This window comes from Aspergillus piperis (assembly GCF_003184755.1).
Source record: "Aspergillus piperis CBS 112811 unplaced genomic scaffold BO85scaffold_2, whole genome shotgun sequence".
In the NCBI taxonomy this organism is placed as follows: Eukaryota; Fungi; Ascomycota; class Eurotiomycetes; order Eurotiales; family Aspergillaceae; genus Aspergillus; species Aspergillus piperis.
The window spans coordinates 582,199-605,175 of NW_020291592.1; the positions used below are offsets into that span (position 1 = coordinate 582,199).

At 48.4% G+C, this 22,977-nt stretch overlaps 7 protein-coding genes and 1 non-coding gene across 8 annotated transcripts; 3 read left to right on the top strand and 5 right to left on the bottom strand.

Annotated features, from left to right (window-relative positions):
• Positions 1-406: 406 nt before the first annotated feature.
• On the top strand, positions 407-1,177 carry BO85DRAFT_434365 (uncharacterized protein; the record flags this gene model as incomplete). The annotated part of the gene is made up of 3 exons (XM_025658464.1): positions 407-443; positions 499-509; positions 833-1,177. 3 exons carry the CDS (start codon positions 407-409, stop codon positions 1,175-1,177), a joined length of 393 nt encoding a protein of 130 aa, XP_025519615.1.
• Positions 1,178-1,823: 646 nt separating this feature from the next.
• BO85DRAFT_363983 (putative zinc-containing alcohol dehydrogenase) lies at positions 1,824-3,075 on the top strand (the record flags this gene model as incomplete). The annotated part of the gene is made up of 3 exons (XM_025655679.1): positions 1,824-2,697; positions 2,749-2,844; positions 2,915-3,075. 3 exons carry the CDS (start codon positions 1,824-1,826, stop codon positions 3,073-3,075), a joined length of 1,131 nt encoding a protein of 376 aa, XP_025519616.1.
• A 2,258-nt stretch (positions 3,076-5,333) lies between these two features.
• Positions 5,334-8,648, bottom strand: BO85DRAFT_455836 (uncharacterized protein; the record flags this gene model as incomplete). Its single annotated transcript, XM_025661410.1, has 6 exons — positions 5,334-5,546; positions 5,645-5,801; positions 6,763-6,783; positions 6,874-6,940; positions 8,281-8,538; positions 8,588-8,648. 6 exons carry the CDS (start codon positions 8,646-8,648, stop codon positions 5,334-5,336), a joined length of 777 nt encoding a protein of 258 aa, XP_025519617.1.
• A 103-nt stretch (positions 8,649-8,751) lies between these two features.
• Positions 8,752-10,138, bottom strand: BO85DRAFT_501147 (Zn(II)2Cys6 transcription factor; the record flags this gene model as incomplete). Its single annotated transcript, XM_025664160.1, has 3 exons — positions 8,752-9,279; positions 9,329-10,023; positions 10,070-10,138. 3 exons carry the CDS (start codon positions 10,136-10,138, stop codon positions 8,856-8,858), a joined length of 1,188 nt encoding a protein of 395 aa, XP_025519618.1. The 3' UTR covers positions 8,752-8,855.
• Positions 10,139-10,880: 742 nt separating this feature from the next.
• On the top strand, positions 10,881-11,843 carry BO85DRAFT_501149 (RTA1 domain-containing protein; the record flags this gene model as incomplete). The annotated part of the gene is made up of 3 exons (XM_025664161.1): positions 10,881-11,034; positions 11,086-11,328; positions 11,380-11,843. The coding sequence occupies 3 exons, from the start codon at positions 10,881-10,883 to the stop codon at positions 11,841-11,843; spliced, it is 861 nt and encodes a 286-aa protein (XP_025519619.1).
• Positions 11,844-13,820: 1,977 nt separating this feature from the next.
• BO85DRAFT_362143 (class I SAM-dependent methyltransferase) lies at positions 13,821-15,409 on the bottom strand (the record flags this gene model as incomplete). The annotated part of the gene is made up of 9 exons (XM_025655613.1): positions 13,821-14,054; positions 14,106-14,460; positions 14,507-14,537; positions 14,591-14,616; positions 14,673-14,791; positions 14,844-14,973; positions 15,086-15,139; positions 15,204-15,238; positions 15,353-15,409. The coding sequence occupies 9 exons, from the start codon at positions 15,407-15,409 to the stop codon at positions 13,821-13,823; spliced, it is 1,041 nt and encodes a 346-aa protein (XP_025519620.1).
• Positions 15,410-16,579: 1,170 nt separating this feature from the next.
• On the bottom strand, positions 16,580-16,879 carry BO85DRAFT_445126 (uncharacterized protein). The gene has a single exon (XM_025659181.1). The coding sequence runs from the start codon at positions 16,861-16,863 to the stop codon at positions 16,645-16,647; it is 219 nt and encodes a 72-aa protein (XP_025519621.1). The 5' UTR covers positions 16,864-16,879; the 3' UTR covers positions 16,580-16,644.
• Positions 16,880-19,286: 2,407 nt separating this feature from the next.
• BO85DRAFT_t49 lies at positions 19,287-19,373 on the bottom strand. Its single transcript has one exon. It is a non-coding gene; the product is annotated as a tRNA-Gly (tRNA).
• Between the last annotated feature and the right edge of the window lie 3,604 nt (positions 19,374-22,977).

Genomic DNA, 22,977 nt, shown 5'->3' on the forward strand with positions numbered 1-22,977 from the left:
TTTGAGTTGCCGGCCGGGAAAGACCGCAAGCCGCGGAGTTAGGAATTGCAGAGTTGGGGCTACCTAAGCAAACATACATATGACAGCTGGCTAATTCGTAAACTAATGGCGACTGCCCGATGATTCGGCAGATCCCGACGAACATTTAATCGGGGCACAAAGGCCACCAGGGCCTGGACCCTGAACTAGTTTCAGATTCCTGTCACTTCGTGTTTTCGCTCTAGCGCAGGATAGGCCCCGTTGCCTTCTTTGCTTATCGGCATACAGAATAACCGTCTGATTGGTGGGTCACTGGAAGCGAACAAGCGGGTTGCAAAATCAGGATAAAATAGCCGGCACCTGCGAATGGTGGTAAAGAGCAAGAACAAGCTGGGCGTATGAGGCTTGCATAATAGGGAGCTCAAACATGAGCCTACGTTGCATTTTCTCCGTCACCTGGGACTGTGAGTTGCACGATGTCCGCTAGATGTCCAGTAGGGGTTGCACCCATACTTCCAGTTGCATTCCAGGTGAGGCCTCTCCGGTGCAGTTCAGCTGCAGCCACAAATCAACTACAAACCCCTCTTGTATTGACAGCATACATGTAAATACCCTCAAGCTATTTAGACTAAGGTCGTCCAATTACCAAAGTGAGGGGTTCGGATCACAACCCTACCATTGACCTGAAGGATCTTTCTCTCGTCTCGCAGAATACATCCGTGATAATTCTCTACAACCCCAAACTACCATGGAACGCAATACTGAAACCTGCAGCACGATGCCCTACACTCTCCCTGTAGTGATCATCAATGACACCGAGGATGCACTCACCGTAATCGAGAAGACATGTTAGTACTACGCCAACGGTGGCGCTTGGACCGAAGATACCGGTCACAAGCTCACCCTCATTCTCGGTGGAAGCGGCACATCCGGTATACTTCGAATTAGGGCCTCGTCTGGCCACACATTCAGTGTTGTCGTGGGGTACCATAATTCCGATTTCTGGTATGATGCACAGGTTGATCTTCCTGATGATGATACGGCAGCCAAGCTACACCCGGAGTACTATAACAGCGGGAAACTATCATCCCAGGCATATCCCTCTATTGAGCGAAAGAACTCAGCGGGGCGGATGGTGAAGGTGCACTTGCAGAGTCTGCCGTGTGGAATTCCGCCTGTTATTATCAATTACTCGTGATAAGACGGTCCACGGAGGGATGTGATTGTAGTGGGTGATTTGGACGGAGTGGCGTTGGTTCTGAATACTTGAGCGCAAGGTTTAGGCCCATAAGCATGGCCGGAGCTAATTTACACTAGTTCTGAGCCTACATGACGCACAAAAAATTATCCATCACAGATATTTCCTGGCTTTTGACCGTTCAATTCCCATGAATCATAGCCTTACTCCAGGCACTAAATAAATGTTCATCTTTAAGGATCGTAACCCTCAGCTGGGGATTATTCCCAAGTTAAGCCCATCTTTATCGAACAGCTGATTCTTAGCGGACAAATCAACGTTCCCAGACTTTTCGCCAACTAGCTCTACTATAACACTGCATGACTGCATTCAACCTTATCTGACATGCCCTAGGCCCCTACCTTTCGAGCAGAGCCAAGCAGACCTATAGCCCGTTGCTTCGTCTCCTGCAGCTGACTTTCCTCACGAGGATCGCTCTGCCGAAGTTGTATATTTTACCCGATCCCGTTTCTATTCCCCGGCAGACCGTCGGTGTATAAGTACTACCCTAATTCGTCTCTCTTTCTCTTATTCGTATCAGCGATCTCCCATAGGCCTAAATCACTTTGTTCACCAGAAGTCCCGCTGTCCACAGTCAACCAGCATAATGAAAGCTGTCATCTACAAAGCCCCGAACCAAATCTCCATCGAGGAGCGGCCTAAACCAACCCTCCTGCACCCCACCGACGCAATAATACGCGTCCTGCACACAACAATCTGCGGCACAGACCTGCATATCCTCGCCGGCGACGTCACCACTGCAAAAGCAGGCCGGATTCTCGGCCACGAGGGCGTTGGGATCATCGACTCGCTCGGTGCCGCCATCCCCAATTTCTCCGTCGGCCAGAAAGTCCTCATATCCTGCATCACCTCATGCGGGACATGTCACTACTGCCGGCAGCGACGTATGCCGTCACAATGCGTCGACGGCGGCTGGATACTGGGGAACACAATCGACGGCACGCAGGCGGAGTTTGTGCGAGTTCCGCACGCCGCGTTCTCACTGCATGCGCTACCTGCAGCCATCGACGAGAGCGTGGCGGTGACGCTGTCCGACACAGTGCCGACGGCGTACGAGTGCGGAATTCTGAACGGGGAAATCACGCCGGGATCCAGTGTTGCTATCATTGGGACGGGGCCGATCGGACTGATGTGTTTGCAGTTGAGCAAGAGGCTCTTTGGGCCGAGCGTTGCTGTTGTTATTGGACGCGGGATGAGGAGGGTTGAGATGGCAAGGGCCATGGGTGCGGACCATGCGTTTAGTGTTCTGGGCGCGGGCGGCGTGAAAAAGGTCATTGAGGACGCTGTGGCGGGCTCTGTGGGTGGCAGAGGATTCGATGTTGTCATTGAGGCTGTGGGAAATGCTGAGTCGTTTGAGATGGCGCAGGGGCTTGTTGGACCCGGTGGCACGATTGCCTCGCTCGGGGTCTTCGGGTGTTCGTGCGAGCTCCGCCTGGAGAAGCTGTGGCATCGCAATATCTGTAGGTCCTCTTCATCTTATTGTGTTTATTTCCCTTGCTAATGTCCGCTAGGCTTACGGACACGACTCATTGACGCTGTCTCAACACTCGATCTGCTGCAGATGGTGGAGGGAGGGCGCATCGACCCGAGTTTCCTGGTCACACATCGTGCGTTTCCCACACTCTACACTTTTCCATAGATGTATACTAGAGTGCGCTAACTGGCCTTCCCCTCCAGATTTTGCCTTTGATGATATAAAGAACGCGTACGAGGCGTTTGAGAAATCGTCTAAACACGGCAGCTTGAAGGTCATCGTCTCCATGCCGGGCACAGGAACTGCGTCTGGCATGATTAATGACTTGTCTGGTAATGGTTCTTTGAAGGACCCGCTTGTGTAAATGTCGAGCTATAACATCTCAGCTCACCGCAAGAAGATTTAGACCGTTAGCTTAGGGAGAAGAGCTCTACTGGCAAGCTTAAGCTGGTGCTGAGGATCTCACCCTGTCTACTGCGCACTTACCGTAGTCTCGACCCAAAGATATAACATAAATTCAAGGTCTATGGGTCTAATGGAATATATATATGCTACCCTATGATTCCCGGACTGTACAATCTTCGAGAAGCGTCTTTAGTCGTCTTTTCGGTCTAAAGTTATGCGTGCTCTGTTGGCTGGTTCTACGCTGGCTAAATTCACAGGGATATCTCTATGGAAGGTAGGTGACATTCAGAATTAGCTTGTTTGTATTGATTAGCTGGTCTTCGATGGCTTAAGGCCATGTTTAGCAGATCGGGCTCGGCGGTCGAATTTTAGAGGGCTTCAGGGCGTTCCAGGTGGAGGACTGAAGTTAGGGCGGCATGGGCGCTAAACCCGACCAGTCCCGACCAGCCGCAAAAAAAGATAATAAACGCAGACATACAACAGAAGGGATTCGCTGGTGGTCACCCACCCAACTACTAACCTCCCGGCGTGTGGCTTAAGTACGGCTGAGCGGACGGGAAGCCCTGTTTTCCACACCCTATGGTCGTATGTGGTTGCTTCCCCTCGCGAAAGAGCTTATATCATGTGGACTTAAAGTGGTGACCACGATCCCAAACGGATCTCTCAAGAGTCGGTGAAAGTATATAGAAGGATTTGAACTTTATCGTTGACACTGGGGAATATCGCAGTGATATATACAACGCTCCTAGAATTTTTCATCATTCTCGAATGCGGTCCCACCTCGCTTATACGATAAGGCGGGAACGGTAATGCTTTATACCCATGTGCAATCTGTTGCCTCAAGTATATTGGGCCAAATGTAACGCCAACTCGGAACCTGGCTGCCGGATAGACTGTTTGTACTTCACAGAGAAAGCAATGAGACAAAAAGCAGGTACCTAGTCCACTTGTAAAAATAGGAGGTGGCAGCTCCAGATATCTCATTCTGGTAATTCACTGCGCGCGTGGTACCCTTCCCTCAATATCGCGACCATCTCATATATGCTTCCCTAATTATAGGGCGTGATACAGTAGGCGCAATGTCTCTCATTGGTGCAGAGAAATTGGTGTGAACGAACGCTTTCTTGGTCTGCTGGATAGTGGAAACCGAGACGTGGATAATCTTCCTCAGATGTGCCATGTACCGAGGCGCATGGATCTGATCCCTCATCGAAGACCGTTCTTCAGTCTTGAGACCGCACACAGCCTCCGCTTTGCGGAGTCTAGCCTTTCGAAGATATCGAAATAGTCGATCTCAAATGAAGAAAATGTCGCCAAGAACACGTTAGCTAGCGAACCACACCATGCTGAGAGTCAGCTTAATCGCAACAAGGTCGTAATCCGCTTCCGAGCGATTAGAGCTTGACCCCTTCAAGCCGGCCTCTGCGCCGAGGAAGATGACCCCGGATTTCGGAAATGCAAGCCAGAACTAGAACCCATTACACCGCAAGTGAGGGATGAACTGGTGGGCATCCATTGTGTTGGATAATGTAGTCTCGGATGGTTCTTCCTTCTTGATAAGCAGGAAGCAGATTGTCTATAGGAGCACTGTATAGTCAAATGTCGGACTGTGCTACGAATATTCCAGACCCGCACTTCGCGTGTGTCACGGATTTGCGTATGGCTGTGTCTGATCACTTCCTGGAGGCATTCGATTAGCCCAGTTCTAATCTCCCACCAGAGCATGGTACACACCGACTATGTCATGGATGAAGAAACACGCTTTGCAGTGCATGTCGTATAGCTTGTTCTGGACCATACCAATCGCGTCTTTGATGTGTTCGCGGAGTTCGAGCGAATCCTGGGGCTTCTTCGGTTCATCACTGAAGAATGAATATCATCGACCGCGTAAGATGGTAGGTATCTGTTGGCATAAGGGGCAGCAAAGCCAGTGCGTCCGGTTGATGGTACCTAGACTTGGTACCGGGGAGAAACATTTGCTTGGACCCATCATTGCTGCAGCAGTGTATATGTAGTAGGGGCCTTTGTGTCGACGTCCATGGCCCAGATACCACTGCTTTGGGCGAATAAAACTCTCAGGTGCGAGTGTGAGTCTGACTTCTCGTTTATTGGCAAAGGCAATTGGTTTCTCTTGTGCACGGCATATGAAGAGCCAAACCATTAAGTAATTTGCCCCATTATGTTCAAGGAAATCGATTGCGAATGAAACCAAGCTGGTTAGCGTCCTGTCTGTTGGTCCGCGTAGCTCTGTGGGTAGACCATGTATCGTGACACATTGGCGCTTGCTCTCTCGATCTCCTGTAGGGTAACTTGCCGACCGCATAGGATGAGTAGCGCTTCCTCTATCTGCGTCGAGAAAAGTGCGATCGAAGTGGTAATCGGAAAAATTATGAAGCCAAGTCCCGCTCGTGGAAGGGACATGAAGCATGACTGGGGAGGTGTAACCAAGTTACGTGGCCGTAGTTGTCAATGAAATAGTTGAGGCCGGAGCCTTCTCGAGTGCTTCCTTCGCTCTCGCTCTGTGACACAATGCCAGCCCTATCAGGCTCAAAGATATAGCCATATATTTGGCTTCGAATTTCTGGTGGAGGTACGCATATAAGATATTTGTTATCGTTTGATAGTGGTGCGCTCATCGTCCAAGACCATTGAGCCTTCAGGAACCCATCTCGTTGGTTCGGATTTCTTTATCCTGTCAAGATGAAATGCTGATGGGACGATAGATAAGATCGTCAATTGGCTTTTGTTTTTGGTCTTGTTCGCATGGGAATCGATACCAAGGTCGTTGTAGTATAGCTATTCCGATCGACGGATAGGAACAACGCGTAGATGTAGACTGCTGGATCTGCAATTTCTTTTCAACTTGCAAGATCCGACGATGAGATGTTTAGTGTGTCAGACATATTATATCAGACATATTAGTGGCCGGTAACGATTCAGGGAACACATGAGCTGGTTCGATTGCTCGAATCAGTCGTCAAGGCCGATAACACAGTCACAGAAAGGTAGGAAGCGTTTAGGTCCGGGAGATATTCCGTAAGCAATACTGTGTAGCAGTGGCTCCAAGCCGATTCGTAGTCCTCAGTCTGGCTGGATCCTATCCTTTGAGGTTCCTGAGAAAGAGTGAAATGACGGTTATTGTTTTCGCTCCGCGGGACCGGCAATGCGTCGCCAAATTCTGTCCGAGCAACGCGTGATGCTTGGCCGATGCTTGGAATATGCCACGGATATTTTCGAATGAAGCGTCAAGCAATAACAGATAGTCATGCCAGAGGTGGTTGGGTTCGCTCAGTTTCAACTATCAGAACGAGGTTTGGTAGCAGATAAGCCGACCGACCCAGCACAGTGGCTTAATGGTGCTGATGATGCTCTAGTGAGGCAACCAGATTGACTAAGTCGATGCCTTCAGTCCTACCTTGTAGACTGGCTCGGGAGATTCGCAATTCTTAGGCGATAGCTCCGTGATAACAGCGTGTATGATTGCCTGACGTCTGATAGTGTAGAACATGCTGGGTGGTTCTGGAAGTTATTGATAACACCTCGTTTGAAATGGACTTGGCAATAAGTGCAGATTTTTTGCATATGCTTTTGCCAAGTCCGTAAGTCATCGGCAGCAACAGCGAGACAATAACTTGTCGTCACTGACAAGCTGAATTCCGAAGCGGTTCTCGTAACAAGATCTACCTAGCTTTCTGAGTCGCTCGGATCGCCGCCTTTGAGGGAGGCAGCATTGCGAATCTTGCTCAGCATTTTCAACAATGTATAGCAGATCTCCAAGTTCTGTCGGCGTTGTATGCCGCTTCTTCTGCCCTGACATGTGCTGTCTGGAGAGTAATATCATCAGAGATTGATCACTCATGAGACTTTCATGAATAGATGCTTACCTGTCTAACTGTTCAGTTGACCATGACATTGAGTCATGAATATACTAGCCACGCCACGCTTATATTGTGGCCTCTCCTGAGTATAGGAGCCAGAATAAGTCATGTGACGATCATCTGCTTGATCGCAGTATAGAAGGACATTCATTAGGATGACAGATCCTGGTCAAGTCTGCGTGGCATGCGACTAGCTGAGAGATAATAGTCAGCAAGAAGCACGAAGCAAGATGCAGTAGCTTATTTCTGGGGTAGAATCATAGGTGTATGGTCCAGATCTATGTGTGTTCGGCTCAAAAGCAGCCCCATCAGAGAACATAACAGTCAGAGAAGGAAAGAGGAAGAAGTGATAGAGAGATGGAACGAGACAGCGTGTGAAAATATCAACAACACACAGGTCAAATCTAAACAAGCCACACATGTTAAAGCGGGTCCTGTTCAAAGTAGTTGCCGCGACAGCCCGCCGTGTGAACAGACCAAACACTCAGATATGGTCAAGCATGTGAATCTCTTGTGAGGGAGACAATAGGCATGATCTGACAGTGTGCATATACAGCGATGAAGAGGTAAGCTGCCTTGAACCATCAATCATGATGTATAAAGAGGTAATCGTCAAAAGAAGCATACTTTGGGAGGTGTCATTGTGCCCTCCATGTCCCATTAACCTAAGGTGTTGTTTCCTGCTTGTGCTTCTCACTAAGTGAGGGTAAACTCAGGAATATATATAGAAGCAATCATAAGAGAGTTGAGCTGCTAGAGAGAGATAGAGGAGGAAGAGAGAAAGGAAGGAAGGGAGGTAGGATGAGAGACGTTTATACCCAGACAAGCCCTCTTCAATGACTAGGCGGTCACTGGATATAGCTTCATGAATCAGCTCATACGAATTTGTCAGATACGTGACTGAGATATCTACGTGACTGCGGTATCCGTGAAGTAGGCTTAAGAATCGTCACTTAAATGCGTGACTAGAGACGGGATGTTCCGCCAAATTCACGAAAAAGCCCGAATTCATCTAGGATACGTCACCACGAAAGGCCACGTGAGCACAAGTCTCGAAATCGATAGAGAATCTCAAATCAATTCCAATTATTCTTTCCATTTGGCCCATGGCTTATTGGTTCAAGGGGTGTATATCGCGATACCAAGGACTGTTCTATATTTTGCTTTTTCGACCTTAAAACCTGAAGAATGCCAAGTACATTTTACAACAGTCCTCAATACGAACAATCGGACATAGCACAGGAATCAGGATAACAATATTTATTTACAGGCTTGGATGGCCCTACAGGCCTCGTATGGACTATCAAGTTGCGCCATGAAAATCGCAGGCTTCTCAAGAAGCCTGCGTCGATACTGCAGACATCGACCGGTGATTAGGACCCGACCTCGACACGATTTATCGAGGGCGTAACGAAAGAACTGCGAGTTGGCCCAAGCTCCAGTATTTTTCTGGAACATCGTATCGACATCTCTGACATAGCCCAAGCAATCCGCACAGAATGCCACATTTTCACCGGAGCCTCTCCAGCCTTTAGATAGCGCGGCTAGCGCATCATTAGCGTATTGGCTGGACGACGAGAAGAAGGTACATACCCCAGCTCAAAACGAATATGCCAACAGCCACTAGGGCGACTGGAATGAGACGGACCCTCATTGCGATGGGCACAGACAGGCGTGGATCCGGAAAAATTAAAAGGAGGAGCGATGGATGTGGCTGCCTGGTGGCTGGCACTTGTGCCTGAGGGTCAGGGGGTGTTCTAACCGCTTTGGGCTAGTTCATCGCTGGTCCAGGCGATGGCCATGGATGCCGTTTGAGCGTGAGGAGAGAGGTTGAAGGGCCGAGAAACAAAGCAATATAGCATCACTCAGGAAGGGTGCCGCTGGAGCAAAACTGCCTTGGCCAGTCCAGCCAGTGTGCAAGCCGTGACGGTAGGGCAGCAGCTACTGCAGACAGCAACTCGTGGGCGCGGTCCTCTACGAACCAGTATCCACGAAACAGGTATAACTGGGCACAATATTGCGCCAACAAGATAAGACCGATCGGGCTCCTGTCCAGCAGAAAGCCTACGAATTCATCCCGCACGCTGATCGGCCACATGTAAATGATGCCACATTGGGCAGGCTTCTCACAAACCTGCAAACGCCAGAATGCTTTTTCCAGACACTCAGTGGCCTGCTGATAGATGAGTCTCTCCTGCTCACTAAGAGGTTCTGTTGCAATTAGTTGTCTGATCGCATCTAATTGATCACCCAATCCTGGGAAGCGCAGAGACTGGACGTGGTCTCTATTTGTCGGTTAGCATGCGCCAAATTACAGTATGGGGCAGGGCTTACTCGAGTGGGCCAGGGTCGGATCGAAAATCTCTCAGGAATAACGGCGCCAGGGGACCGTTTTCAACATGCGACATGAACGGTTGAAGGGTCATGATTCCCCTACACAGGTTGAAAAGGCGGATGATACTTTCCAAGGGGCGGCTATCGCCCAGATCGGTCGGAGCTCCACAAGTCCATACCATGATCAGACTTGAGAAGCAGAAGAGTGCCTCGCAATTCTGTTTGGTTGGGTTTTGCAAGATAATGCGAAATGTTTGCAGGCCCAGCGCCATGTGGAAGTTGGAGCTGTTGAGATAGTGGCTGTATCTTTCGGGTCTAGTGTACGCCAAGTGCAGAGCCGACAGCGACAAGATGCCATGCATGAGGAACTCGTACGAATAGGCAATCTTTGGCACTTCGATCTGCCAGACATCACGGATCACCTCCCGATCAGACAGAGTCTTAGAGGCATAGATGCAATAATGGTGCATCAATTCGGGATCCTGCGCGCCCCACTCGCGGAGGAAAGCAGATGCATCGGCGACTTGATGCTGAAAGGCGGCAATGGCATCGTCGGTCCGTGATGAAACGGTCGGCGACTCGGACAATTTGCCCGACTGCGTACTGGGATACGGCTCGGGTTTGGGTGGGCGACGTTCAAACGTGCACGTCAGGTTGCGTTTCACGCAGTTGGCACATGGCTGAGCTTCATCGCACTGTGGGGATCAGCGGAAATTCCAGGCTGAGGAGCGGACAACGCACTTTGACTCGGCGAGATTTGCACTGGTCGCATCCGTTCCGGGACTTCGTATGGGCTCGTCGCGGAGGCATATCGAACGAAGTCTAGACTAGATAGACTCATAGACTCCCACACAATCCCGAGAGGAGTGGTGTAGGCATCGGACGTTACTGCGAGGAACAGGAAATATACGACAGACGAGAGCGGAAGCGAGAACGAGAACGAGGAACGCGTTCCGGCGATGAAGTTTTCGATCGAGTGGAGAGGCGGTGGATCCTTAGTTTCCGCCCTCACCCAAAGATAGACTCAGACGGCCCCTAGTCTACTACAATGCAGTGTCGATGTTCACTTGTTCCTGTTTTCCTACCTATGAACGTTATGCTGTCCATTTCAACAGCTGTCGAAGTATCAGCCTAGCCAGTAATACGTATTGACCCCACCAGATTCCGATCCCTAATGCCAGGCACACTAAGATTAGAATAAACTTGCTGGGGAGCACTCGGCAACCAACGAATGCCCTTTACGCAGGGAAGCGATAGCGAGAACGAGTCAGTTATTTGAGGGCTAGTGCCTTCTCATACGTGTATACTATCCTAGGCAGATGAAAATAGTATTAGATCTAAAATGGTGGCTATCCAGTTCAACGACTTAAATTATCCCTATTTCTCGAAGATATGCCAAGTTACCCCAAACAGGCTGACATGAGTCGAAAAAAAGAGCTGGACGAGCAGTCAATTAGTCCATCGCATAGCATCCCCGTCACCAAGGCTGTTAAAAGTTGAAACACTTCCTAGAGCACCAGTTTTTTTTCATAGCCAGAGATCTGCATGCCCGATGTCTTCATCATACGAGCTTTATCGCTACACCCCGTCTTTGGCGGCAGCAATTCTCTTCACAGTTTTGTTCATCTTCATAACAGCCTACCATGTCTACCAAATGGCCCAAGCGCGAGCCTGGTATTTTACCTGCTTTGTGCTGGGCGGAATATGTTCGTGAAGACGCATATCGAGTTACCGGTTTACGCTAACCTACCGCACAGTCCAAATCATTGGATACATTACGCGTGCATTAGCACATAGCAACACCCAAAGCGTAACCATATACGCTGTGCAAGATATCCTAATCTTACTCGCACCACCTCTCTACGCTGCGACGATCTACATGACACTTGGACGGCTGATTACTTTCCTCGACGCGGAAAGACTGAGCCTTGTCCCAATCAGATGGCTTACGGCAGTCTTCGTGACCGGAGATGTACTGTCTTTTCTCCTGCAAGGAGCTGGTAAGACGTGAACCTGATATCTATGTCCTTATTATATTAATATAACTTCAGGCGGCGGCATCATGTCCAGCGGCAGTCTCAGCGGAATGACCACCGGCGAAAACGTAATCATGGGCGGACTAGCCGTCCAGCTCATCTTCTTCAGTGTTTTTGTGATAGTTGCGACACTTTTCCACTATCGCATCCATCAAAACCCTACAGAAAAGTCAATATCTACGTGCATTGCACGCAGTGGTTGGCGCACCCCCAATTGGGAGACGACTATGGTAGGATTATATATCGCCAGTATTCTTATTTTGATACGGTCGGTTTTTCGGATGATTGAGTATGCTGGCGGGAATGATGGATATCTGATAAGCCATGAGGCTTTCAGTTATGTCTTTGATGCGATGTTGATGTTCTTTGCGATGATTGTGATTAGCGTGCTTCATCCGTCCAAAGTTTTGGGTTCGGGCAAGGCGGAGAAGGTGGATAAGAGGGAGAGTGTGCAGTTGCAGAGATTATATTCTAGTTGAGATATCCACTGAAATATATGTATAGAATATAGGTATTTAGGGCTCGTTCGTTTCTTTTCCTCCCGTGTGTATTGTGCCCTGCACTTTTTGTAAAATGTCCTGGAACAATTGGCCAGGGATCTCATGGAATGGCCAGGCCATTCAATACAGCCACATTCCTCATCCATCTTGATGATGAATTGCTAGCACGTAGTCATTCCCATTTGCTTCCCGATCGTAGTGAAATCCTTCTGTCCGCCGATGCATCTTTGACAAATATTACCATCCCCGAATTCAATCCAGGTAGTGACTTGACATCGTATTCCATGCGGTCTACATGATCTGTCGTCCTCTCTTTCTTTTTCGATGTCGATTATTCTTTTCCTTCTACACCACACAGCAAGCAAGCAATGACTGCATCCACTGGTAATAACTTATGGAGCTACGACACCCTAGACCTACTATCCCCTCCATGCAATCATTCTATTGATTCTAGTGTACACTAGCACACAATCGGAAGACATTACGATGGGGCCTACAAGCAGCATCCCCTATTCATTGAAAGATACGATATGCGGCCATAAGACGGGACAATATATAGGTCGATTGATCAGCTCCTCTACTACGCATGGCTTGCTTCCTTTTACAACCCATCATAGCGGGGATGGCAATGGACTGTAAGTCTAATAATACATTTTGCATGTAGCCAAGTCTAATTGATAGTCAGGTCACACCATTTAAATGATACTCTGGTCCAAAACCATCTCATTGAGGACGTTATTGGTAAATGATTGAGGATTATGTCCGTCAATGGCTAATAATCCCTACTTTATGCTGCCAGTTTGACTGCGGAGCCGAAAATAAAGGCCGCCATAACTGCAGAGAACAGTTACCTCCCCTCCTACCGTTAAACATTGCAAAGTTTCAACCGTTACAAATCCGCTTTCTCTATCACAACAGAATCGTTGTCTTGACATGCAGCCAACTGATTACTTGGCAGAAACAGCCCAAAGCCTATCATATCTATCCTAAGTATGTTCGTCTTTGCTGTCCTCTTGGAGCCGCTAAACCCTGGTATTATGCCACTATCGAATGAATGTCCGTCGGGTAATAGTCAAAATTGGAGTCGGGAACGGTCGTTATTTACATCAATCTGGGTATTTTCACGGATATCAAATGACCAATCTGTTTTGGTCTCAAGAGAGATACGGGATTAGATACTACTCTACTAAGTAGTCTATTGTCTATTTGGGTGTGACAAGTGACGATTAACTCTGGACTGTTATGACAGAAGATCTAATCCCACTGGCGGAGCATATCTGACTGGGGAGATATAGCAGTGGTCGATAGCCAGAAGGATGCATATGATGATAATAGGATTGTCAGAATTTACCGCATTAGGCACAGTATTGCCCTACTCCAAATCCACCTAACATAGTTCTACTCAATGAGCATCAATCCTAATCGATAATGATCAGCCTAACAGACCGCACAAGTCGATTATGCGACACTTGCTTTTATCACCCCACACCAACTACCCCTCATGCTCATGCGAGCAGCACACGAGACCCAAATGGCAAAGTCGCCCCGACACCAAAATCCGACGCAGACAACAACATCCGGCCACGACGTTTACAGGAGGAGGATTTTCACGGTTAAAGATTGGGAGGTGGTTAGTGGGGAATTTGTGGTTCAGACCAAAAGGGGGATTATGGGATGGTTATGGGTGATGACTGTAGTGGTATGCAGCACCGGAGTCAAAATATATAGAAAGTGTCGGTGAATTCCCTCAAGGGGTTGGATGGAGGATAAAGCATGGTAGTGTAATCATTGTAGGTCACCCTACATCGTATTCAACAAGCATTATGATAAGTAGTACTGGACATGACGTGAAAAGACGCTTAATGAATGGGCTCATATCACATGATCAGAAGGAGAAAAGCCCCGATAATCAAAACAGCCGACACCAGACACAATGAGAGATGCTCACATCCTATGTCATTCCGGCCGCTGCCCGTACACAATGTGCACTTTCGTGTACAAGTGGTTATTCAAGTCGCGCAACTCCTGTTTCATGCCGGCAACAAAAACTTCAATCTCCGTTCTTTCCCAGCCCATCACGCGCGTGAACAGCGCGTAGCAGTACGGGCCCAACGCCTCGAACATGTTGACTTGGTGATAGCGACCGAGATCTTTCATCTTGGGGTCCTTCGGCCAGGGGCTTTGGGGGAGCTGCGACCGTCAGTATGAAAAATTAAATGGACAATGTGTCGGGAATGATACCTTGAAGATCTCTTCCCGGACATTGACGAACCCGGCCTTTTCCATCTTCTCCTTCCAGCTGTGCACACTGGTCATGTCTTTTCCATACTCCCGGGCGCAGTCATGCATATAGACTATACCCTCTAGCAGATTCTTGGCCCTTAAATGTGTATCGTCGTCCGAGTATGTGTTGACCTCCATGGAGGCCATTTCCATCCATCCTCCCGGCTTCAGATTCTCGAGTGCTTGGCGATAGAGGTTGTCGATATCGCGAACGCAGCCTTCTAGCTCTCGACCGTGGATATAATCAAAAGGTTTGCTGTAGGACCACGGTTGCTCAAAATCATCGACTTCGAATCGGCAATTCGGCGGAATCCTGCACGGTCAGTGGCGGGACCTCAACGGCAGCTGGCAACACCTACCAGGACGGTTGAATTGGACTGAGATCGTTTCCTGCGTCATCTTGTCAGTGATCCATCATTTCCTAGTCGCGTCACTCATCGTACCGATCACTTCTGCTTCGGGATGCTCGCTGTCAGCACGCATTAGCGCTATTGATTGTCAGAGGTATCACATGTCCCCGCTTACTCGGCATAGTCGATCGCCCAGATTCCCGTGCCGGTTCCAATGTCTAGTACGCGCGCGGGATTCTTGATGGGTGCTCTGTTCAGCTCTCCCTTGAAGAGCATGCGATAGATGTGGTGGCTCTGTTCCGGTCAACGCTGGACTCGCCCGTCGGGTTCAGAATGCGCCACTAACCAGGTCGAGACGATCTTGTTCTTGTTCATCATTGGGCTGTGAGATCAGTAGGGGCGATGCGACGTGGATGATCGAATGGGCATACCAGGACGTATTCTCCCTCGTGGTAGGAATGGTATCTGCGACCGTTCTGCGACACTTAGCCGAGGCTCGACGAAGGGTGGGTGCGGAGGGATTCCAGTACCTCATATCTGGATGGGTTAGTTGTCGCAAAGCGGAATGGCGGGACAGGAAGAACCTACGCATAGTTCATAGCACTGGACGTGATGCTGGTGGTGTAGCTGGCGTCGCCCAGCCTGGATTGCGGTCAGCGCGAACCGTTGGAACCAGACGTCGGGAAGGTCGCGGGTAGGAACTTACGAGCCGGGATAGGTGGAGTCATTGTCGCTGAAGTTCTGTGGTGGGGGAGAAGGTGAGAGAAGGTTAGCGGGGAAGTAAGGATTAACAAAGTTAGAGCTGACAAGAGAGCAGAGTCAAATCGAAGTTTGGGGGGGATGAGAGATACGCACATCAGGTTCAATGACGCTGGATTCCGGGGGAGGAGGAGGAGCGCGGTCGGAACACATGGTGGATTGAGAAAAGAGGGCGATGACGGGCGGGCGATGCGGGAAGGGATGGGAAAAAATAAGTTAAGAGGGTCGTCGACTCGCTCTCTAATGATATCGTAATAATAAGCAACGGTGATCGGTTTCCCCCACTAATTAAGTTTCAATGCCCCAGAATAATAAATAAATAAATGAGATTTGTCGAACAAGGAAACAAGGTGCGAGTTTCCAGAACACAAGAATAAAGGGGAGGGATGGGGGCAACCCGGTGGAAGTGATTTCCCCAGGGCTAGACTGACGGACTAGAAGCCACGAGAAAACAAGGAAGAAATAACAGTACGTACCGAAAGCAACTATTTCCACCGCACGATCAGATCGAGATTAGCACACCGGGGAAGACCCAATATGCGACACGACCAGGGGGGGAGGGGGTGGAAAAGGAGTGTCTTTACCCAGTTGAGTAAAGTAGAAGGGATTTAAGGTATGACTTTGACTCGTAAGTGGTGGGATACGCCGTGATGGAATGAATACTGGCAAAAGAGCAGAGTATTCGAGGGATAAGCAGGACAAGAATAAATGTCAATGGGCGAAAATAGGTTGATGATAGAAATGAAAAACAGAAAAATAAAAGGATGTGCCTGCAGCCAACACCTTTAGATTAATTAAAGAAGCGATGAACCAGGCCCGGAGGTCAAGCTGGTCAAAAAAAGTCCATGCGCGATGACCGTTTTAACCCTCAACCATTCGTCCATCGGTGTTCAGGGCCTGTAAGTAGGACTAGTAAGGACTAGTAGTGTGTACAGTAGTGCCCGAGAGGACTAAAACTATCGGGCTTCATTTCATCTTCCACCCTCCTGACCCAGTCAGCCAGTCCTTGGCCGACTGGCGGTCGCTTACGGAGATGCAGCAGGGCATCTGCCGGCGAAGCAACAGAACAACAGATACTGTTGGTCCGTTCGGTTGGCGCTGAACGACTATCCATCCCACTAACCCTCCTCGTCCGCCTATCGGGGCCAGCCGGATTCTTCTCCGCCTGCATCTACTTTTACTTTGTATGGGGAGGTGTTCTAGTGGCATTAATGAGGATTTTTTTTTTTTCTATATTATATATTTATATCTCATTTATTGGCTGATGCAATCTCTCGATTTTTATCATATATTATATACTCTGTGGATATCCCAGTGTATGCACACATCTTTCGAATCTGCCCTAAGCAGTCTGAAGGAAAAAGGAGAGCGACACATGGCTATCCGCACTAGTAGCCGACCTTGACTCCTCCCCCCCATAATTGACTGGGTAAAAGTCCCGCGCAGAGCAGAAGAAAATGAGCAAAGACAGCATCGATCATCATCACTACACCTGGACTAGATCGACATTGGACCTGTTCTGCACACCTCCCTGCAGCGAATCGCCATTGCAGCTCCAGCGGACCCAGAGTCTTTGCCCAGAGTCTATTTTTCTTGCCATGTGCCATGACCCTCGGGCTAAAGAACCACGTCAATTCCTGAAGAATCCCTTCATGGGGCAACTTGCCATTCGGAGGCAAGTTTCTCCTGCTGCTGCTGCTGCTGCTGCATACACAGTACTACGGTGTACTTTTTTGCACTTCAGCCTGCGGCTTCCCTGCCAGTGCCAGCTCTCCACGCACCCTCTACGATCCCTTCATCGGGTTTAGTCGATCGCACGGCCATCCGTCGCTGCCACGATCGGGGAATCCATTCATTAATTAGTATGTCGGCCGAATGGAGACAAGAGTGGCGGGCAGCAAATTCGATGGATCGCGCACATCACATTCCCTCGAAGGTGAACTAGTAGAAAACTATTAGATATAACTATCCAGCTCAAACCCCCCTCGGCTGCCTTCGTATGCCTTGCTTTTCTCCCGCCCTGCGTGGTTGATCCATTCCTCGCCCCCTGGATGGTCACTTTTCTCCCTCTTCTTCGACCAACTGACCATGATTTGCCCTTTCTCTTCGTCTTCAATAATAGAAAAAACCCTGCTGCCCACCGGGCCCCTCAGACCCTCCAGCGGCTGTGGAGTTGCCTCCATGCCTCCACTCCACTAGATCCGGATTCTCACCAATAAGCCCCCCTTGAGAAGTTCTTCGTGCCGTCCGTCCATTTCGCCATGTCACCGTCGATTCTTCAGGCTTAGCAGTCGGGTCCACTCCTTTCGGCTCGTCCCATGTCCTACGATCCTTCACCGTTATGCCTGCGAGTCTACGTTTTGAGTAACCACAGCACCTCGCCTGTCGCTGATCGGCCTAAAAAGTGTTCGCGCTGTTACCCTGCAACAGTGGCATGACAATGTCATCATCGTCGCTGCATTGATCGTTGGATTCGCCTCTATATACTATCGACTGTTCCTGGTTTTCGATCTGCCAGGCAATAGACAATCACACGTGGTTCTCAATATCGCAAAAGTCATGCTGGACGACTGGAAAAGATTTCCGATCGAAGAAAAGAACAATTCCACGTCAGCCATGACGTTCTTCAGCAATCGCCACCCATGCCGATTTATTCCCGGGGACTAAGAATTTTTCGAGCTAGTTTCTGCCTGGCACACATCCTGGTCGAATGAACGTTGATCTGGCGGAGATGGATGGGCCAGCTGGTTAGTACTTTGGTGCTAGCTACAAAGTACCTCCGAGCCCTCCCCGCCCGAATCGTGAACCGACTTTCCCCGTATTTCCGTGCGAATCAAGCGCAAAAAGGGTTTATGTGAGGTTAATACGCCTACATACAACAGCAAACGGCCAGGGATCGCTCTTGCCCAATCTGGCATTGTGCTGGCTGCGTATCCAGTCACACGCCACGACACCCTTTGGCCGCTCGGGGTCACGCAATGCCTGTCAGCCCATCTCTTGTTCGCGCTTCACCATCTATCCCTATAAGGATTGAGTTGCATCGCAGTTCTTTGTTTACTCACAGCCATACAGGAGACACGACGGCCAGAACTGGTAGCCACAGGTGTTTGCTAGCACCTCACCGGCGGTCTCTTTGTCAGGGACGGGAAACGGCCCGAACCACTGATCGTGATGGGCCTGACCTTAACATTCGTTGATATGCCTTCATTTGCGGACTTGGAATTGAAGGAAGGCATCATATCTCAGCTGATTGGACCTCCCAGTCGGCTCTCCTCATTTCAATAATTCACTGAGGTATAATCGTGTCCGGCCTGGATGCTCCATCAAGTCATTGCTCCGAAGTCTAAAGCGCGCACGCATCTGAGCGAATACGCCCATCCTCAGGTAGAATCAATACAGCTGCCGGGATATTTCTGGCCAAATGTCTGGGATTGTGCTCGGCAAGGCTGTTGTCTGACTTGTCGTGTCAACGACATGCAACGGATTGCGAAAATGTAGTCGGAGATTTTACCGGCTCTACTATCCCATCCACCAGTAGTAGCTCCGTATTCAATGGTCGGCAATTGACGCCGTTCCAAGTCTAATGTAAAGACACTAGTCCTTCAAACCTTTTCAAAGTAACGACAATGTTGTGTTTCTTTTTCGTGTCGTGTACTCCGGATCACATGAGCGAAAGCGCTCTTTTAGACCGAGAACAATTGACAGCAGTTCATGATCTCCGGACCCGTTGAATGAGTGTGCATACCTCTAAGGGCAATCCCAATGACAAATGGTTGACAACCCAAATTGCAAAAAGCATTGCAGGTGACAACTCGTGCCACTCACCGATAAAGGAAAGAGACAAGCAAGGGATCCTGCTGGTTCCTTGGTTGAACGACGATCGTTCAGCTACCCGCACCCCACGAACCAGTCGGCCAACTGTGCATGTCGTGCAGCTGGTCGCATCACATACGAATCCATCACACATACTAAGTACATCCCGGCATTTGCGCACGAAGAAAAAACACAAAACTAAAAAAGATAACACTTATGCGTTAGCTGGGAGTCGAACCCAGGGCCCAACCTCACGATAATCGAATCATGGAAGGGTTGAATGTTACCGTTACACCACTAACGCCGGCAATAGTACATTTCTTGCACTTATGATATTATAACGTTATGAATATACTTAAGAACAAAGCAATGAGTAACTTTCGGCAGTTGCTCAGGAGTATCCCCGGGATCCATGGATTCATCGAATTTAGACTATCCGATCACTCCAGCGGTCAATCACTGAGCGGATGCCACGTCACCCGACGAACCGCCAGGGATTCATTCAAGCGTGTGAAACCCGAGACTGACTGGTAGACAAGAGCTAGTCTAGGTACTGTACAGAGTAGACTCCTACCCTTTTGAACAAAGATCAAATGCAAGTACACACGGAGTCGTATGACATCCTCCGAACAAACCCTCCCCAAGAAACCACCACTCAACCACTGAACCACACCACCCCAACCAAACCTCACGGACGGCACGGCTCTTATCCCGTGTCTTCCCCTGCAAGAGCCAATCCATGTGGTTGACAGCCTGTGGAGACAAGGCGGGCTACTCTGTGCCCTCGCTACGTACACTAGTCACTACCGTGTACACCGTTCGAGTTGATGGAGAACGAGACGACGCTCATTGCCCAATGCGGTAACAGGTGTCTGGGCGGACTTTTGTCTTCCTTCCTCTTCCCGTGTTCGACTAATCCTTCCTTCCCATCCATCCCTGCTAGTTTGGGGGGTATATCACTCTCGGCTTATTACGGTCAGATACTGCATGTTAAGCATGTTGCAGCTGCGGGTGACTAACAGCCAGCCCGTGACAACCAGTTAACTACAGTTTGTGATGAGTGAACAGTGAACAAACTGTCGAAAGTTAACACCACAGTAAGTTAACTAGACTCGGATAGCTGCTAGTTACCGTCGGATACCTCTCAACTTCTGTTGGAAGGAACAAAAGTTCCTACCAATTGCACCTACATCATCTTTAGTACCGTGGACTGTCAGCAGCATAAGCACCAAACTGAAAATAATCATAACAGTCCGTGCACCCGCTTATCCCACAGACAGGATTCATTATCTCGCAGATGAATGCGGTACGTACTTTTACTAGTTCTGTGTGGACCAAATCTGCCGGCCAAGTCACGAGACTAACTCGACACGACACACCTCACTCTTTTTGTGATGGAGGCTGCAGCCCGCAGGATTCAAGATGCCGCGGGCGCGGACTTCTTCCGGTCTCACTTTTCTTTCGCTTCTTTTCTCTTCTCCTGTAATGATAGTGACTGGATGGGACTGGTCTGCTGTACCGCGCGGGGTATAGTGAAGTCTTGGCGTCCAGTGAGCTTGGTTTGAATACGAGATGTAGTAGAGTAGTTTGTCTAGTTGTGTTGTTCACCGGTTTTAGGGGTTGGGAGTGTCTTTTTCCTACAACTGTTAGTTGGGATCTTCATTTTTTTTGTTCTTGATGGGGGATGGTGATTGCAGTGGTGCTTGATACTACCGTAGATAAATGCATGCTTATACGACATGCTGCTTATAGTGATAAACTAGATGATGGGTATGATGAACCGTTGCTTGAAAGTGGAGTTTACCCTCGAGTCCAACCAAAAGTTGACTATGTTTACCAACAATGATCACACAAGACATAGTTTCATGCTTGGTAACTTAGAGAGATATTCTCCGAAGAATAACACATTTGGCAGTTCGCTGCTATTCATGATGACTCGGCGGATATCTATGACTTGATTACAGAGTCTCAAGCTTCTTAGACATACTGTACCTTAGGTCAAATTGAGAGAGCTATCAATCTCCTGGTCTACCTACGTAATAATTCTGGTTGGGATTATGTCATCTGACTATTCACCGTTATGGTATATATTATCTGCTGTGGACTTCACGTCACAATTGAAGTTATCATATTTAGCAACAAACAATTTAATACATATATAATCAGTTACTGGGCACATCCCACACGAGCATATGACAATTGCTGAAGCGCAATACTATTTAGCTGATATATATAAATCAGTGATTAAGTTATCATGCTATTAGGCGATCTGTTCTGACTCGACCAGAAATTTACCCACTACTACTTCTCAATCTGCTCATACAGACTTGACATAGCACTCCATTGATAATATAACCGAGGATAGCAATCGCGAACTTCAAGTGATGTTTCTTGGAATGATGTGACATGTTTGATGATATGAATAGCATACTAATGGCAACTACCGATCTGAGGTTTTGTTCGGCTACACGAGTTGCTCGATTCCGGTGTGCACATCCGCAGCATGGAGCAGTATTCTCTGGATGGAAGGCTCAGATGGAGTATATAGTGCCAGGATGAAAATGGTATAGTTCGATCAGCCTTGCCCGTTATGTATAAATCGGAGTTGGTGTCTTATCGCACTATTTTCACTGCTCCGTTCCTCGACGCCGGGAACTAGGTCGTCCACAACCAATGCGCAGTTTTGGAGAAGGCTAACAATATACTATAATGATGCTTGCTCGTTACGATAACCCTTGAGGTATGTAAAGTGAAACGACTACACTTGAACCGTCTAAACCGTATTGTTATGTTCTAGCAAGCTATCTTCTACCCTACTACCTCTTGTCACTTGCCCTTATCACAGTATTGTGAGATAATACTACAAACATAGATAGCATGTAGGCCTCTATTTTTAGGGTTATTATCAGTTTTTTTTTTCGTCATGGAGATATCATAGATAACCCATTGAAAGAGGATCACTCTGGATGTGTATTATGCTTGGGTATGCGAAAACCTCAGGTCAACACTTTCTGTCATTGCAATGCTGCGTAAAGCCATGGTCATTGCCAGGAACAACATTCTAACAGGGTAGATAGTGGCCAACAACTACAAAAAAACGATCCACGTGTCGCACTGCTCTTTTCTATCCATCGTGGTATCTAGAATATCGTTACCTGGTTCTTGATCCACCCAACGGGAATGTATATATTTACCCCATCTAGCCCCAACGAATCATCATAAAGGGCATATCTCTAGAAATCACAATTATTAGCATCTACCAGTGTACTAGTATCCACACTACTCCGAGTTGCAAATCTCACTGTTTATAGTCTAAGTTCTCTTATATGTGTTGTTAATGTCTACGGGCGGTTTCATTCAACTGCGCATCCGTAAATGTGTGCGTTTCTACGAAGTCCGGGAGAATGTTTTGAACCATCTATCTTTGAAAATATATGTTCGATCTACGGGCTTCTCAACATTATCTAGTCTTTTGGGATGTAGCTCTAAGATGAAATTAGCATGCGGATTCATATTGTTGTAGATGCGTTTTCGGCTTCCTTCAATGGCTTCCGGTGGCAGATGCTATACTTGTGACATATATAGTCGTACTTGACATAACCAATGTGACGATCTGATCTCGCATCCCACCTAAGCTTATAAGAGATGCGTATTATGAGTGTGTTGACTCAGAACCCTAGTCTCCTATCGTATAGCCTAGCGGTATTGGATTTCGAAAGAATTACTACTCCTGCAGCGCACCAGGAGCGGGTTCTGACAACGAAGGCGGAAATTGTGCGCATGACTTTCATTCTGAGGAGTTTGGGGCTTCAGCTCGTAGAATTGATTCTAGCTGGAGAATTTTATTCAAAGCACGCCGGAACATTGAGACATCTGTAGACTAGATATAAGGACTCTAGCTCCACCTG